Raw genomic sequence first — 17056 nt, forward strand, 5'->3', positions numbered from 1 at the left:
TATGTGTATATATATATATATATACACACATATATATATATATATATTTTTTTTGTTTTGTTTTGTTTTTCAAGACAGGGTTTCTCTGTATTGTTTTGGAGGCTGTCGGTCCAGCCCGGCCTCGAACTCACAGAGATCCGCCTGCCTCTGCCTCCCGAGTGCTGGGATTAAAGGTGTGCGCCACCACCGCCCGGCAGAGTGTATATATTTTAAACATGTTTTGCCTACATGTCTGTCCCTGTATCACACGAATGCCTGGTACTTGAGCATCAGGCAGGGCTCGGATCCCCTGGAACTGGAGTTACAGATGGTTATGAGCCACCATGTGGGTGCTGGGAATCAAACCCAGGTCCTTTGAACCATCTCTCCAGCCCCAAAACTAACATACTATTCTTTTTTTTTTTTTTTTTTTTGGTTTTTCGAGACAGGGTTTCTCTGTGGCTTTGGACGCTGTTCTGGAACTCACTTTGTAGACCAGGCTGGCCTCGACCTCACAGAGATCCGCCTGCCTCTGCCTCCCGAGTGCTGGGATAACATACTATTCTTAAGCTCATCACACAAACTGAGTGACTGAGGCACGAAAACTTTTGCCCATGGTCATACAGCTGCAGGGTCGATTCTAAATGGAACTTGGCCATCTGGAAGGCTTCCCTCTCAACAGTTATGAGGGTGACCTGGGGGAGGGTATCGTCAACACATCCAAAAAGCATCTCACGTTTCTCTCCAAAATCCTGAGTTTAGCCCTGAGGACAGCTGTTGGATTTATGAGTGAGCCCAACAGGCTGACAGGCTGACAGGCTGCCTGCCTGATGCAATGAGGATTTTTGTTGTTTATTCTTTGAGATGGGTTCTCACTGTGTAGCCCCAGCTGACTTTGAACTCCCATCCTCCTGCCTCAGGAGCAGCTGGAAATATAGGCTTTAGTCGAAAGATTTTGAAGACAGCAGAGCTTGTGAAATGACTCGAAATAAGCTGCTTGCTGCCAATCCTGATGATCTGAGTTGATTCCTTTGACTCACAAGGTGGACGAATGGACCCACAATTGACCGTAGAAGGGGTGGCCCAGATAAAGGCGGACCTTCCCATCTCAAATGATTTAAGTAAAACACCTCACAGGTATACCTAGTTGCTTGGGTTTTAGCTAACTCCAGATGTAGCCAAGTTGACACGCAAGAACAGCCATGACAAGTTCATCCCTTGTCAACGTGACACACAACCCAAAAGAAAACAATAACCATGTTATAATTGCACTGAACATAACTATAGCCTCAGACAACCGCAAAAGCATACATTTATTTATTTTTGGATACAGGGTCTCAGTGGGTAGCTGACTGCTGTGAAACTGTCAATCAGGTTGAATTCGAACTCACGGAAACCTAGCTCTCTCCGCCTCCTGAGTGCTGGGATTGAAGGTGTGCGCCACCACTCAGCCGCATTATAAATCTGTTTTCTGACCTTAGAATGAGTGCTGTGGTGTGTGTGCCTACACATTTACCACGCATATTCAGTAAAATGCAGAGTATTAAAAAAAAAAAAAGCCAAAAGAGATGCTAAGTCTGGGCGTTACGAATGATAGTTTTCGCTTTATTATGACTTTTGGTTTCTTTGGAGACAAGGTATCTCTGTGTGGTTCTGGAACTCATGGTCCCCTTCTTCCACTTCCTGGGCTCTGGGAGTGTAGGTACACACTGCCATGCCCAGCCCTGTGGGTTTGTCTTTTCTGTAGCCTGTGGTCCAGCATGCTTTGAGAAGGATGGGTAGGAAGGTGCCGACACTGTGTGGTTCTGGCCAGTTTGCCCCCTCTCACCCCCACAATCAGGTCTTCTGTCCCAAGAGAATTGTGCACCTTCCAGAGGTTCTAGAAGCCACCACTTTACTGAGAACTTCCCCAGAGACGTAAAGATGATATCCACTTCTTGTAGTTTGAAGTCTGCATGGAGAATTTGAAAGCTTAGTGACATTTTTTGCCTGGGGCTGGCAGCTTCAATTCCCCAGAGGTCCTCTTGGGTGAAGTTTGTTTCTCTACGTGCTCCAGTATCTGCTCCCCCTAGCGACCAAGGCTTTACACTGCAACTGAAAAGGTGTCATTTGTCCTTTTCGTACTCCCTGAAACTCATGACTGCTGACCCCAGCCCAGCACCTGCGCTGTACTAATGGTGCCCAGAAAGGGGAGTCCTCTCCAACAGGGCCTCGCTGCACCTGGCACGGGTGTGGGGACAGGGCGGGAACTGTGTGTTTGCACCAACCAGAACACAAAGGGCTAGGAACCGCAAGAGATGGCTGCAGGGAAGGTGGCACCTTAGGAGCCACAGGACTCTGCTCTCCACTCCCTCATCCAGCTGTTCCCGCCGAGAGCAGCCACCACACAGCTGAGCTCCTCACACAGGCAGAACATCACCATCTGCGCGTGCTGAAGCACGAGAGAGAGATTCTTCAGGTTTGGGGAAAAGGGGAGACCAGCCAACCACAAGTTTCTACAACAGAGAGACAGGCAAGCTTGAGACTCAAGTATGATTACTTTATTATCACTCCTCACAAACAACCAAGGGAATCTACGAACTAGAGAAGACAAGCTGTCCCACCCCAAAAAAAGATCCAACCCAACCCAGCCCTCTCACCCGAGGACCTAGGTGCCCAGGACCATGAACCGGGAGAGCTGTCACCCCAACTCTGGAACACACCTTTTGTATTTTGAGACAGGTTCTTGGTACATTATGTAGACCAGTGTGGCCTTCACATTCACAGCAATCCTCCTGACCCTGCATCCCAATTTTTAGGATCACAGGCCCACACCATGGTCTCTGGCATTGGATCTGCTTTTTCAGAAATAAAAATGTGGGGCCAGATGGCAGTGGTGTCGTATGCCTTTAATCCCAGCACTCCGGAGGCAAAGGCAGGTGGATCTCTGTGAGTTCGAGGCCATCTTGGTCTACAGAGCGAGTTCCAGGACAGTCAGGACTGATACACAGAGAAACCCTGTCTCAGGGGAAAAAAAAAGTTTGGGGTGACAGACGGCTCCGCCATTAAAGGTTAAGCTAATAGGTCCACAGCCAAAAAAGATCTGAACACTTCCACACTAAGGTTTAACTTGCAACATAGTTGGGCGGCAGTCTCTGCCATTCCACAGCCCAGGCTACAGCCTGATGGAGGCCCAGTAACTGTGGGTTGGTCTTGGTCCTTCGGGCTTTGGCAGAAGTGCCCTTGTACCCCTGCTGCAGACCTGCTCCTTTCTGCTGACTACGGAAGGGAGTAAGTCCAAATGGGTGCAAGAAACTCCAACACCATCAAGCACGGACGCAGCTCTTGGCAGACACTGTCAGTCCCCAAAGGCAGCACAGTGAGCAATGCCAGAGGGGTCTAGGCACAGGCGATGGTCGTACTCCAGAGCTGGCAGGTCCCCGACAGTGGCTAGGACAGAAGCAGGATGAGGTCGGTCCGGCCTACTTGCTCTAGGAATATCTGTAATCCAAACATGCCTTCTTGGGAAGATGGCAGGTGACAGGTGGGCTTGGAGCGTGCACGCCGGCACACACCTCTGGGCTGCCGTACCTCAGGCTCACTTGGGACCTAGGCACTCCACAATTCCACTCCCTTTCATGCCATCGAAAAAGAAGAAGTTGTTGTGAGGAGGGTCCCGTTGAGACAGGGCCTACGAAGACACAAGAGGGCTCAACTTCAGTGTTGAGACACCAGAGCAACAACAACAAACTGACAGGCCTTCTAAAAGTGAACTGGGAAAAATAAACAAAAATCACAAAATAAGGGCCAAGAGGAGCCTGACACCCTGAATTCAATTCCTGGTGCCCTCCCCCCATGACAAAGAGAGAATCAAAACTCCTGCATGCAGTCCACACACACACACACACACACACACACACACACACACACACACACACACACACACACACACACACACACACACACACAGAGTTCAATAGTCAGGGTGATGGCACAGGCTTCAAACCTCAGAACTCAGTTCTGTGAGTTCAAGGCCAGCTAGGCCTACACAGTCCAAACCAAACTATAGACAAGTGATTTAACCCAGTGTTCCTCAACTGGGGCCAGGCAACCTTTGTTCCAGGAGCCACTGGCATGTCTGGAAGTGCTTCTGACTGCCACCCCTTTCCTGTCCTCTCCTCAGGGCATATTCTGAGCATCAGGAGTGTGTTACCCATGGGGAGAGCGGGAGCACTGTCTGAGGATGCCACAGACAGAACACTCCTAGAGCCTAAGGTAGAGGTAACCCATGTCTAGGCAGCAGCCTCGGAATCCTGTGCTCAGAGGTCCAGTCTCCTGCAGATGCCCGTGTTCTAACACACAGTTTGCACGATTGCCTCTACCTCTGTGTGCAGAAAGCCATGGACCACCGGGAGGACTGAAGCCTTCCAGGACAGTGGTGGAGGGGGAAGGGGGGAGGGGGAGGAAGGAAAGCTGATCTGTAGGACTTTCACACTCGCCCCCTCACTCTGGCTCCTCCTATGTACTTTTAATAGGTGCTCGGAGAGCAGGCCTCAGATGCAGGCCATCCTGCCAGCTGGCCAGTGCTGCAAGCAGAGGGAGTGGAGGGGATGAAGGGGATGAAGGGGCACAGGGTGAACCCGGGGCAAAAGGTAAAGCGCCTCCCAACAAGATGGGGTACGAGATTCCAAACACACCCAGCAACCAAGAATGTGGAGTGCGCTGACTGTCTGGGGTAAACAGAAACAAGACGCTGAGCAACAGCTGTGCCAACAGGCAGGAAGGAGGGGGCAGCGCTAAGACAGGGGTGCGCAGAAGCCATCACCAACAATGGCTCCGGGCCACCTGCCCCAAGCTCCGTTCTCCACCCCCAGGACAAACAGTGCCACACCAGTCTCGGGACGGCTGTGCTAGGGCGCCACCTGCAGGATACCATCTGAAGAGATGCCCAGGTCTGCAGTGCAGGGGCAGTGAGGCTTGGGCAAATGAGTACTGTAGGACAGGGAGCCAGTCAGCAGTCAGCGGGAGTGAAGGAGCAACATCTCTGTGGTCGGAACTTTACTTGCAGAGATGTGGGAACCTCTGTCCACAGCAGACAAGGACAAGGCTAAGAGATTTCTACAGAGAGGAGCTGCCATGGGGGCTCATGCTTGTAATTCCAGCACTCAGGAGGCTGAGCCACAAGGACTTTGAGTTCAAGGTCAGCCTGGGTTATAGACTGAGACCCCCCCTCAAGTTTCTAGGGACTGGCTGAGGGCCTTGAGCATGCTAAGCACATACTTTACCCCAGAGCTACACTCCAGCCCTACGTAAAACAAATTTAACAAAGTTGGACAAATATCCAAGTCTCCAATAGTCATTGTCTGTAAGACATTAACTGCCCACAGCAGGAAGTCGCAGGTCACTGTAGAACGTCATGCAGCTGCTGGCAGACCATATGCCCCCAAGACCTTCTCTACAGATGCCGACAGCATTTGGACCAAACGGGACACAATGACACCACCGGGATGGAGGCAGGTTAAGAGCACAGGTGTTGGGAGTTTCCTATGTTTCCCTCCATCTAGAATCTCCATCTACCCACACAGCTGGTAGAGCAGAAAAGTGGCAACTGGAGGAAACTTCTGAGGCCGCTGGCTGGCCGGCCCGTGGATGGGACAGGAAGAAAGCTGGGAAGAGATCAGGAAGGTCCAAGCCAGCCCTTGGCTCGGTTAGTGTGTAGTCAGGGAGCTGGCGATGGGTTCCACGTTCATTTTTACCTTCACAATTTCCTGTGCCAAGATCCCTCCAACCACAGCACATACGGGGGCCATCTCAGAGAAGCAGTACCTAGAAGACAGAAAAGTAAAACATAGTACCAGTGCACTTCTTTGGGGGAGGGGCAACGGGAAGGTTAACTGGAGGCCATCCTGTAGGAAAGTCCTAGTCAGCGAGGACAGTGCTAGACCTGGCGTCCAGGCGTGAAAATCAAATCTGACCCCAGGGCTCCTAAATGGGTGGGAAAGACCTTTCACTTTGGAAAGCAAGAATTCCTTCGCATGATTTTTAAAGTTCAAGGAACGGCTATATCTGTGCTTCCTAAAAATAAGGCCCTACACATACCAGATGTTGAGTGCCCCAGGACATTCTCGCAATTCTCCTCTAGCACGGGCCTCGAGCTTCTGTATGCTATTCCCAGAACCATGGGCAAGCAGGCTGTGTTAACACAGGCAAGACGGGAAGTATGGCGTGCAGCAGTCTGCATGACCTCCTAGGAAGAGCTCCTTCCTTCTGGGCCTGGCTTGGGCTCTCAGAGGAGACCCAGTCAACCCTCAAATCACCATCCTGAGTCCAAAACACATTCAGCATCGGCTCCCAATGTGCCCATGCATGAACCATTCACCTTGTAACTGAGCTTCAGGTGTCTCCTAAAAGAACACGATTACATATTGTGTATACATTGCTAAATTTTCTTCCAGAAGGGTCTGCAGCACACAGAGGATAATAAGGTAAACCTGATGACTAGGTGCTGTAACAATGTTCCTTTTTTGACAAAAGGAAACAAACAAGACTGTGTAGCTCAGGCTGGCCCAAGCCTTAGACTCCTCCCACTTCAGCCTCAGGAGAACTAGAGATTGACAGTGAGTATGAATACACTTCCAGCCTTCTTCTTTGTTTCTATGTGCGGGGCACTAAACCAAGGTCTGGGGCATGCCACAGGAGCTCTACCACTGAGACACATGTCTTTTTATCCCCCCCCCCCCCCCCAGGGTTTCTCTGTGTAGCCCAGGCTGGTCTCAAACTCCCAACTGTTGGGATTGAAGGCGTGGCCACCACTGCCAGGCTATTTTTACTTTGTGAGACAAGAGCTTACTAAGTTGTCCAAACTGGTCTTGAACTTGTGATCTTCCTGCCTTTGCCTCCTGAGTAACTGATGTTACAGGATGGGCTACCACCCCGCTTGTTAAAAAAAAACCACTCACACCTACATTCTTCCATACTGCTTTGCTTTTTCCTCTTTAAGTAGTGCTGCTTCAGGCTGACTGTGGTGGCTGTCTGTAGCGCCCGCACTGGGAGGCAGAGGCAGGTGGCTCTCTAACAGTCAGCATACAAACATGAAGACCTGAGTTTAATCCCCAGCACCCATGTGAAAGCTGGGCACCCAGAGTTTTCCAGTCAGCTAGCTTAACCCAATCAGCAAGCTCCAGGTTCAGGGAGAGACCCTGTCTCAGGAACATAAGGTGGAGAATGACTGCATGGTATACTGCAAAGAGACAACTGAAGACTATCCACCCTAATAGTTAAACAGTAGAAAAAACACCTGTGATTGCAGACCAAAAGACGTTAGCGGCGGCGGCGGCTCTTTTCCCATCAGAAAAGAAACAAGGCTGTCTGAGAACCAGCACTCAAACAAGACGCTGAGCTGCGCAGGCCAGATGAAGGGCAGAGATGCAAGCACAGCTGTCCCTGCTCAGCAGCAGTATCAGGCAATTTGTAGGAGGTAGCTCGGCCCAGAGTGGGAGACTCATTTCCTCCCTCGCAGCCCTGTCCCATTCTCCAGCCTGCCAGCAGACAGCTTCAAGAGGCCTCTGAACACCTCTTACTTAGAAGCCAATAGGAGAAGCAGCTGAACACACCGCACCTAAACAGGGGATGTGATTTCCCCAGGGGACAGCAGGGAAGAGAAGAGACAGCCAGCAGTCCACTAGGTCATGTCCCTTCTGGGAAGAAGGGCCTTTAATTCTGCTGCCAGTCCATCACCCTAAACGCTCAGATTAGTCAGTTGGTTGTGCGTTCACGGCCCAGCAAACTTGCTGCTGACCACTTTGGTGGGCTTGGGTGCTCCTCAGGCTGCGAGGTACAGAGCAAGCGATACCTGCTCCTCCTGGCAATACTGCCAGGCCTGTTCTGATAATGTCACCCTTGCAAAAGTACCTCGAAGATTGTCTCGGAGCCTTTTAGTTCATGCCTACCCAGGGAGTTGAAGAGCAATGGTGCTCCTACCTGAGTGATGCTGGCTTGGTGGCTATGAGGAGCCCAGGAAGAGAGGGTACCAGAAGGGATGCATGTGACTGAATCTCTCTAGATCTTCACTTAAATAATGAGGAAATAATATACAATCAAGAGAGCTCCGTGACAAACAGCGCTGAAGAGAAAGCCCTCTGGCGTGGGACTAGTCACCGCGCTTCTCCGTGCTTCACTTACAACTGCAGCGCTTTGAGGACTAAGGCACATCATGAGCTCAACGGCTCGCAACTCCTAGGCTATACTTGGAAGCAACTCAGGGCCACTGGTCTGCACACACCTCACGTCTGACTGTGCAGGAGCAGGAGACTGCCAACGCTAGCTTCCCAGAGCCCGGGGACTGGATCTGTGGTCTCTGCTGATATCTATCTGCCGCCGGATGACAAATAACGACTGCAATATCTATCAAGTGACCAATCATACCTTTAGACCCAGCAACTCCCAACTTGCTCATTCATCCTGTGGCTGAATCTGGATAGCATACGACCCCAGGAGACACACTACCGCATTACACTGCTAAGACTGAACACGAGGCCAGCGAGCACGGGCTGCAGAAAGCTTATGTAGTGCTCCCTATGCTGGGGTCCTCCACCTGCGACAGGAGAGGCAACGATGCATGGACTAACCCTCAGGACTGAGGTGAGACAGAAAGGACACATCATGTTAACAGACCACACGGCACCTTACATTTCAACCACACGAAAGCCAAACCTACAAGCCTTCACTTCCTTCATAATGCTGCTTATAGCACAGGCAGGGGGTGGCTACGCAGCTAGCAGATGTGGCACAGGAGTCCCCTTTGAGGCTTTGGGCCTCCATGAAGACAAACACCAAAACCAGAAGTCTGTCTGCGCAGATACCAACCTGACAAAGTCATCGGGAAGCAGGTCAGGACCGACGCCCAGTGAGTCAAGCACATCATTTCTTATCTGCAGCAGCAGCTCCACGTCCTCGCTGTAGCTATCACAACTGGGATCTCTCCCTTTATCTGTGCGGAATTTCAGCAGCACTGGGAAGAGGAAGAGGGAGGTTAGAGAGCCACTCTCCTATAATGAAGGCTCTGATCTCACTTCAAATACAAGGAAAACCCAAAGTGTCTTTTTTCTTGTATTCACCTCTAGGAAACAATACATTAATCAAAACGCGGGCCAAGTGAAAGGTAATACACTCCTCATTTATCCAACAAACGCAGTCAGAAAGGCAAGTACAGAAGGACAACAACTAAAATTTCCGTGACAAGTGTGGTGGTGGTGGATCTGACCCAGGCCACAGGAGACAAGTAAAACGTCTGTGGGCAGAAAAGGACAGCAGAAGGCCCTGTTGGGACCTGGAGGAGAGGCTGGGGTGGGAGGCCCACATTCTAGGCATCAGTTCAAAGGGCTGCTTCAGCCAGAAACGATAAGCAAATACTCACTCACCAGAAAGGCAGGTCACTGCAAACAAACCTCCCTCAATACAAGAACTATGTCAACCTCCAAGAACCAAGGAAGTAGGGAAAAGTTCCAACCACATCTTGGCACCAGGCTTATGTAAGGAGACCCCAACACGGCTAGAACTAAGTCCAGATGAAACAGAAGCGACACGAACGCTTTCTGCTGCTGCTGTTCCTGGAGAGACGATCGGGCGTCTCAGTTTGCCTACACCACACAGGGTATTTCCGAGTGGAGGCAGAGACACAGGAATTGGCTTCTTAGCCTCAGCTCTGGGTGCTCTAGGCAGCACTTACCTGGACGGGCACTTTACTGTTTGCTAAGCATGCTCATTAAGTCTTAGCCTCCGCACACCAAGGGAGGAAGAGGACGTGGTCAGTGAGTTAGCCCCGCAGGGCAGAGGCTCTTCCCTAGGACTAACGGAGGCAGGAAAGCTGAGCATCGCCAGTTGCTCCTGGCTCTTAATATTCCTGTTTTCAAAATTAAGACGTAAAATTATGGTAGGTGTGTGCACCTGCATGCAGGTGTGTACAGTGAGTGCAGGCTCCTGGGGAAGCCAGGTGTCAGACCCCCTGGAGCTACAGATGGCTGAGGCACCTGAATTGGGTGGTGGGAACCTAACCCCGGTCATCTGGGGGAATAGCAAGTACTCTTAACCCCCTGAGCTGTCTCTGCAGCCCCAAGTTTTTGGTTTTTCTTTTTTAAAGCACATCCTATTACTCTGAGACTGACAAATAACTTGGTAAATGAGCACCCAAGAACGAGCCCCAGGTTCCAAGCAGCACAAACTCCGTATTTGACCGGCCCCAGAGGAACTTACTTGGTGCTAGGCAAACGGTCTGAAAGTACACCACTAGCAGGTGGTCTTGACTTCTGCATCTGCAAAGCTCATGGTTGGGGCAACATTCATGACAGAAAATTCACGAGGCCATTGGGCTTTCCAAGAAAATCACAAACCACAGAGCACAGGTAGAAGACTGATTTCTGGAGTGTCTTTGCTTAAGAAAATATTGAGTCTCCATGTCTCTGGCAATTTTTGGGGGAGTGGTTTTGTTTTTTCTTGAGATGGGGTTTCTCTGTGTTAGCAGCCCTGGCTGTCTTAGAACTCACAGAGATCCACCTGCCTCTATCCCTCCCCCCCCAATTAAAGGCCTGCACCACTGGCTAGCTCTCTGACAACTCTTATTTGTCCCAATTATCACTTGCTCAGGGTATTGTTTGTGGTCTGGTAAGTCAGCCTCTCTAAGTGACCCCTTAGCGCTGTCTGAGCACTTAAGCTAGAGGCCAGTCCCCACGCACTGCCACCACGTGAGCGAGCTCAGCTCCTAACTAACTGCACACCAGATGAGTCATGGAGGCACTGGAGTTGGCATCTGGGAACTGGGAGTGGCAGCTGTACTCTGGTGTGCAGAAAGCCTCTTCCCCAAGACCCCATGAAACCCAGACACACGCCACTCTAGTCACAGCAATTTCTCTGGGTGGCCCTTGGACAATGCCAGTGACTCCTGAGAAGACAGGGCACCAGCACCCAGAGTGGCACCGAGGCTGGACGTGATGACAGATAGTTAGTTAGCTGAGGCCCAGTGGCTCATGGCAGCAGGGGAAAGCCAGCCTGCAGGTTCCTGGAGAAGCAAGCAGTCCTGCAGTGGTGGCCAAGCGCACAGGCCTCTCCTTCCTCTGTCACACCGGGATACCAACTTGACAAGTGTCCAGGAAGTATCAGTCATTTTTCAGTCTTCACCATGAATGTTACAAAAGACAGCTCTGGGAAAAAGGTTAAACAGTGACAGACCCTGCTACGTGTAAGGAGCCATCAAACATGTTACACGTATGAACATCATCTTCCCAAGAATGACCCGAGAGAATGGTGAGAACCATCACTTTCGGAGGAAGAAACACCCAGTTAGAGAAGGCTCTCTTAACTGCTGGGGGAAAGGAGCAGAAGTGTAAACACAGGCCGACTCTGGAGTCCAAAAGTGGCAGAACCCTGAAGGAACCTAGCACGAATGGTGCCCCGTGGTCTGGCCCTTTGCCGCACTGGATTACATTTTACAAGTTGCATTTCCCAGATGGTCCTGAATGCTCACAAGGTAACATCCACTGCAAGCAGTTACATCCGAGGGCAAGAGAGGAAGCAGAAACCCTCGCTCACGTGTCTTCAGAGTGGCATCAGCGTCACCTCAGAAAGCAACCAGGTGGTACCAAGAGGAAGAGCAAAGGCACACGGCGGGCAGCGGCCTGGCCGTTCGGGTGCAGGGTGCCTGGGTGACGCCAGCAGGCTGGCACCGTGCACATACCTCACTGACCACATCTGAGGTACTCTCAGGGCCACTGGGAAGGCGGCCAGCGGTAGGGCCACTTACTTACAGCAAAGCAAACAGAAGCTGTCTTTTCCCTCTTTTTCGAATGTCAGCACTCATTAGCGGGGGTGAAGGGGGTGGGAAGAAACTCATGTTCCAGAAAGGCAGTGGCCTCGGGGACTGACCCCAGTCCCTGACTAGTTCTGATTACACTCTGCTCTTTGTTCTGCTTTCTGCTGCTTTTAAACAGCCAGCCACACACGAGCACGGCTGTTGACTCTGCATTTCTGAAATGTACCTCCTCACCAGTTTGGGTCATAATCGCTCAGATCAAACACTGTGATGGAGAACTGCTTTGCCAAAAGATGACTCATAGGATAATATCAAAACACTACAAAAATCAGAGTTCCAAACTTGATTAACTTCATCTGAACTATTTCAGGTGGCCCAAGTCCAGCGGGATAATGACATCTACCAATGGAGATGGACTGATGTCTCTGCTTAAGTTTAGGACTAGTCGATATAATGGAAAAGATAAACTTTGTAAAACAAGTATCCGCCTGGCAGTGGTGGCGCACCCCTTTAATCCCACCACTAGGGAGGCAGAGATGGGCAATTTCTGAGTTTGAGCCCAGCCTGGTCTATAGAGTGAGTTCCAGGACAGTCAGGGCTACACCGAGAAACCCTGTTCAGAAAAAACAAAACAAGCCAGGCAGTACACGCCTTTAATCCCAGAACTTGGGAGGCAAAGGCAGGTGAGTTCAAAGCCTGCTTGGTCTATATAGGGCAAGTCCTAGGACAGGCTCCAAAAGCTACAGAGACACCCTGTCTCGAAAACAAAACAAAAAAATTTTCCTTTTATTTCAAAGAAAACCTGTGTACAATGAACATAGCATAACCCCTGCAAAAATATCTAAAGCTACTCAAAACCCATCTGAATTCAGAACATCAGCTCAGTGCTACCAGCAGCTGTGGGGACACAGGCAGAAATCACTGATAGGTCTGCATTCAAGTCTAGCCTGGGCTACCTAGTAAGGCGCTGTCTCAAAAGTCAAAAATGAATACAGTGTTATTATGACAGGGGCTAGGAATACACCCATTAATGGCGTATTTATCCAGCAGGGGCAAGGTTTCCATCCCCACCACAGAATCAGACCCAGTAAGTCAAACATTGTGGTATTTAATGTTAGCACCAAAGCCACTCAAAACAAAGCAGTACTCACACAAATATTCAATACAAGACACACGCCATGAATTAGCCCCGACACAAGCATAGCCTTCAAAATTAGCTCAGCTGAGGGCGGGGAGCTGAACTTACATCGAACTGATACCCCAAATCTTTTGACCGATGCCCCAGGCTTTTCTGGGCAGAAACGGTGGCCTCATTCTCTTTTTTTCTTTTTCTTTTTGGTTTTTCGAGACAGGGTTTCTCTGTAGCTTTGGAGGCTGTCCTGGAACTCACTTTGTAGACCAGGCTGGCCTCGAACTCACAGAGATCCACCTGCCTCTGCCTCCCGAGTGCTGGATTAAAGGCGTGCGCCATCAACGCCCGGCTTGGCCTCATTCTCTTAGTGCTCTCTGAGATAAGACACTCATCCACCCCCAACTGGTGTCAATATATTATTACCCAGGACGGTCTTAAACTCATCTACCAGTGATTCCCCTGCCTCAGCCTCCTCTCTGTGCTGGGAAGCAAGCACACATTTCCAGTAGGCTGACTGATATTCTATCTGTCTTCCTATGGGATTTTACTACGCAGCCCAGCCCAGGCTGGCCTGGACCTCCGGTCCTAATTCATCCTGCAAGTAACTAGGAATGCGGGCTATACTACCACACTGGGTTTCCTCCAGCAGGCCTGACATTGAGTCAACCCCCGTTCAGTTCATGTGTACTGAGTGGTGCTCAGGCCAGTGCTGGGCAGAAGAGCAAACGGAGTGTTCCACCTCCCTCCCAGAGGATCATAGATGACAGGAGACCCTGTTTCAGATAACTCAAAAACACGTCCCGTGAGGCCAATGTTGTACTTGAAGCTTAGAGGCAGGGGGAGGACGGGGCCCCTGGAGGCTACCATGAGCTCGCTCTGACTCTTACGACTCACGGCATCTCTACCTGCTCAGATCAGTGCCCAGTGCTCTCCTACGGACTTCAAGTCCAGTCTCAGCAGCGTCAGCCCATACATATGTGTATTTATTTCACGACACTCCTCGGGCCCAGGTCTCTACCCCTGGCCTGGATGGGACCCTACAATCCACAAATAACATACTCACAAGCCCCTGCTGGAAGACAGAGCACAGTGGTCTCCCTGAAGACTCTCGGATGCCCTGTGTGACCTCCAAGTCCTGCCCACAACTTTTGTAAGTGCTCACATGACAAAGTCTTGGCTCCTAGCTTACACGACTAGGGGGGTCTGTAGGTTTTAAGGGTATACCTGGTAGGGAGTACGGAATCCAAATCTCCCTTCCTTTGCTTCTGGCTATGACATGTGAATGGCTTTGCTCACTATGTACACCCATGATGGTCAGTTCTAAGAGACTGGATCCCCGCCCCCACACATATAAACCTGTTCCTTGTGAGATGATTACATCATGCGGCCCTGGTGGTCTCCAACTGGCTATGCATGCCATACTGGCCCAGAATTTGCAGCTACCCTCCTGCCTATACCTCCCCTGTGCCACCATATTGGGGTCTTTTTCTCTATAAACAATCTACTGCCTCAAGTTATGTGTTATAATGACAGAAGCTACCGCTTCACCCTTTCATCTCTTCAATAAAACTTCATCAATGACCTTAGGATGAATCAGCTCAAAAGAGGGAAAGACACTGCTTCTCTTGTCAGTTTCTCACTTGCTTTTGAAAAACTCCCAGACAGCCACATGAAAGCTGTTGATGGTTTAAGGAGAAGTCCGATTCTCAGAAATGACTCAAAATAAGATGCCCTTTTTGCCTATCAAATTACACTGAGATTACTCAAGCAAAAGCAGAGGACCTGCACCCCATCTAGTGCTCAGTAGGGGCAGGAAAGCTCAGTGACTCACACAAAACATGCTAATAAACATCTACTCTTAAGCGCTAGGGTCATTACAAGCTAGAGGCCTACCTACAGTGAGGCCCTGGCCAGTCAGATTCTTCACCCAAGGTCATGTAGCCCTTGACTGCTTACGCACTAATGCTCACCACCATGTTATCTGTAAATTTGTAGTCACTTTTTTTTCATCAATTAGATTAAAATCTGACACTCCCATTCAGATTCCAGTCTCTGCCAGCAAGTTTATTTTCCCTCTATAAATGATGCGCGAGTGACTCTTACCTCTCACGGGGACATTCTAACTAGTGTAAGAAGATTGTAATTAATGAAGAAAAACAAAAGGAGGCGACTCACAAAGGGGAGCAGTGTGGGCTACGTACAGCCTGGCCAGTGCACGGCAGTCACACAACTACCATGACAGGCCTCCACACTCCTCCCGCTCTGCCTGGTCACAAGCAGCAGGGAAAGGGAGTCTTTTCTCCAGCCCAGCACTTGAGTGGCACGTGGCCTTGAATCTGGGCATCTGCTGCTCTCTGCCAACCACACTGGAGAGGGAAGATGGCACAGGACATTCCCGTGACTGCTATCTGACAGTCAGAGGGAAGATGTGAGGCCCTAACAAGGACTGCAGCTGGGACCGGGGCTTGTCAACAGCGCGCAGGCAGATGCTGGAAGTGGGGGCAGGGGACATGACCTGCAAAGAAAAAACAAGGCAGTGGCTGACAGTGTGGCTCATTATTACTGCATCTGACTGTGGAGGCTCTCCATTTCCCCATCTTTGAAAGCTAGTAAGACAAGATCCCAGAGTTCCTCACGATCAGATAAAAGAATGGTTCCTGGGCTGGAGAGATGGCTCAGTGGTTAAGAGCACTGACTGCTCTTCTAGAGGTCCTGAGTTCAATTCCCAGCAACCACATGGTGGCTCACAACCATCTACAATTCAATCTGGTGCCCTCTTCTGATACGTAGATAGAACACTGTATATGTAATAAATAAATAAATCTTAAAAAAAAAAGAATGGTTCCTTCCATTGGCAGCATTCGGTCTCACAATCAGGGCCACCAAACAGAGTCAGTGCTTTCGAGGTGATGCTTAAACAGGTACTGGGGATACAGCTTTGCTCAGTTTACTCTGACAGCAGCCAGCCATTCAGACTCAGACTTCTCTGTGAGAATGGAATGCAATCTGCCCTTGTGTGGAAATGAAGATAACAGTCACTGAAGCATGCCACCAGGGACGACTAGGACACACCATGACTCCGGCTTCATAAACCACCCAGCCTCTGGCCTGTTTTCCTGCGCAAAGCACCTGGCTTCTCATCACTGAGGCTGCTGGAGGATCGATTACCCCTCTTCCCTGGATGGTAATGCCTTCCTCTTTTCTCAATGACTGTGATCTCTCAAGTCTATCACTGATAACAGAGTGCTGCATAGACACAAACATCACCACTGCTTTTGCCTACAAATTATTTTTAAACATCTGTGGTCACAACGGCAGCAAGTCAGCAAGCAGTCAGTTGCTACCCATCATCACAGGTGTCTCCCATGGCTAGCTGCTCCTTGCGAGTTCATGCCATTGCCGAGCACCAAAACCCCACTGGGGAGGCCCATGCTCAAATGGTGCTGGCCTGTCTGGCAAAGATCATGCGTTTTAAAATGAGAAATTTCTTCTACATCAGGAGGGGATCTAAGAAACATGACTTGAAACTGAAGAAAACAAGTGGCAATTTTCTTTCAGGAATTAAAATAAAATGTTACTAAAATATTATTTCTTAGAAACCAAAGAGAAAACACAACAATTTCTAACATGAAAATGGGGAGTGACGTGTTACCACGATCCTTCACACTGTAAAAGGGAAAAGCAGGACCCATGAAAAGCAACAAGATTGCTCAATGGCAGGAAGCCACAACCTAGTTCATAGCAAAGGTAGATGCAAGCATCTTCCAAGTGCAAACATACTTAAGTACTCTTTTCTTTTTAAAAAGCCTGTCTTTTCAATACAGAAGGGGGTTTTCCCTTCATGCACATGTGTATACCAAGCATATATGCATACCTGGAATCCACTGAGATCAGAAGGTGTCAGATCCCCTGGGACTGGAATTACAGGAGTTTGTAAGCGATCATGTGGGTGCTGGGAATCAAATCCAGTTTCTTAGAAGAGTAACCAGCACCCTCAATTGCCGAGGCCTCCCCTGCAACCTCAAGTACTTTCTACATGAAGAAAGGAGTTGTGAGCCCCAGACTTGGTTGGCTAAGTTCAGAAATTAGAAAGACATTATCTTTCTCATGGGCCAGTGCCCAGCACAGCCACAAGTTCCTAGCTGTTTGATGGTGTCTGAATG

At 49.9% G+C, this 17056-nt stretch overlaps 1 protein-coding gene across 3 annotated transcripts in view; it reads right to left on the bottom strand.

The window, feature by feature from the left end:
• Positions 1-2504: 2504 nt before the first annotated feature.
• Sae1 (SUMO1 activating enzyme subunit 1) overlaps positions 2505-17056 on the bottom strand; it is a 49822-nt gene continuing 35270 nt past the window's right edge. Inside the window, exons 7-9 of one of the 3 annotated variants that reach the window (XM_005086437.4) lie at positions 8824-8968; positions 5715-5784; positions 2505-3649 (exon numbers count right to left, since the gene is read on the bottom strand). In XM_005086437.4, coding sequence (XP_005086494.1) covers positions 3557-3649; positions 5715-5784; positions 8824-8968 — 308 coding nt within the window. In that variant the 3' untranslated portion in view covers positions 2505-3556. Of the gene's footprint in view, positions 3650-5714; positions 5785-8823; positions 8969-17056 lie in introns of those variants that run through there. The other 2 variants (XM_040734271.1, XM_005086438.4) reach the window with 2 other exon arrangements.

This window comes from Mesocricetus auratus, unplaced genomic scaffold (genome assembly GCF_017639785.1).
Source record: "Mesocricetus auratus isolate SY011 unplaced genomic scaffold, BCM_Maur_2.0 Super-Scaffold_100038, whole genome shotgun sequence".
NCBI lineage: Eukaryota > Metazoa > Chordata > Mammalia > Rodentia > Cricetidae > Mesocricetus > Mesocricetus auratus.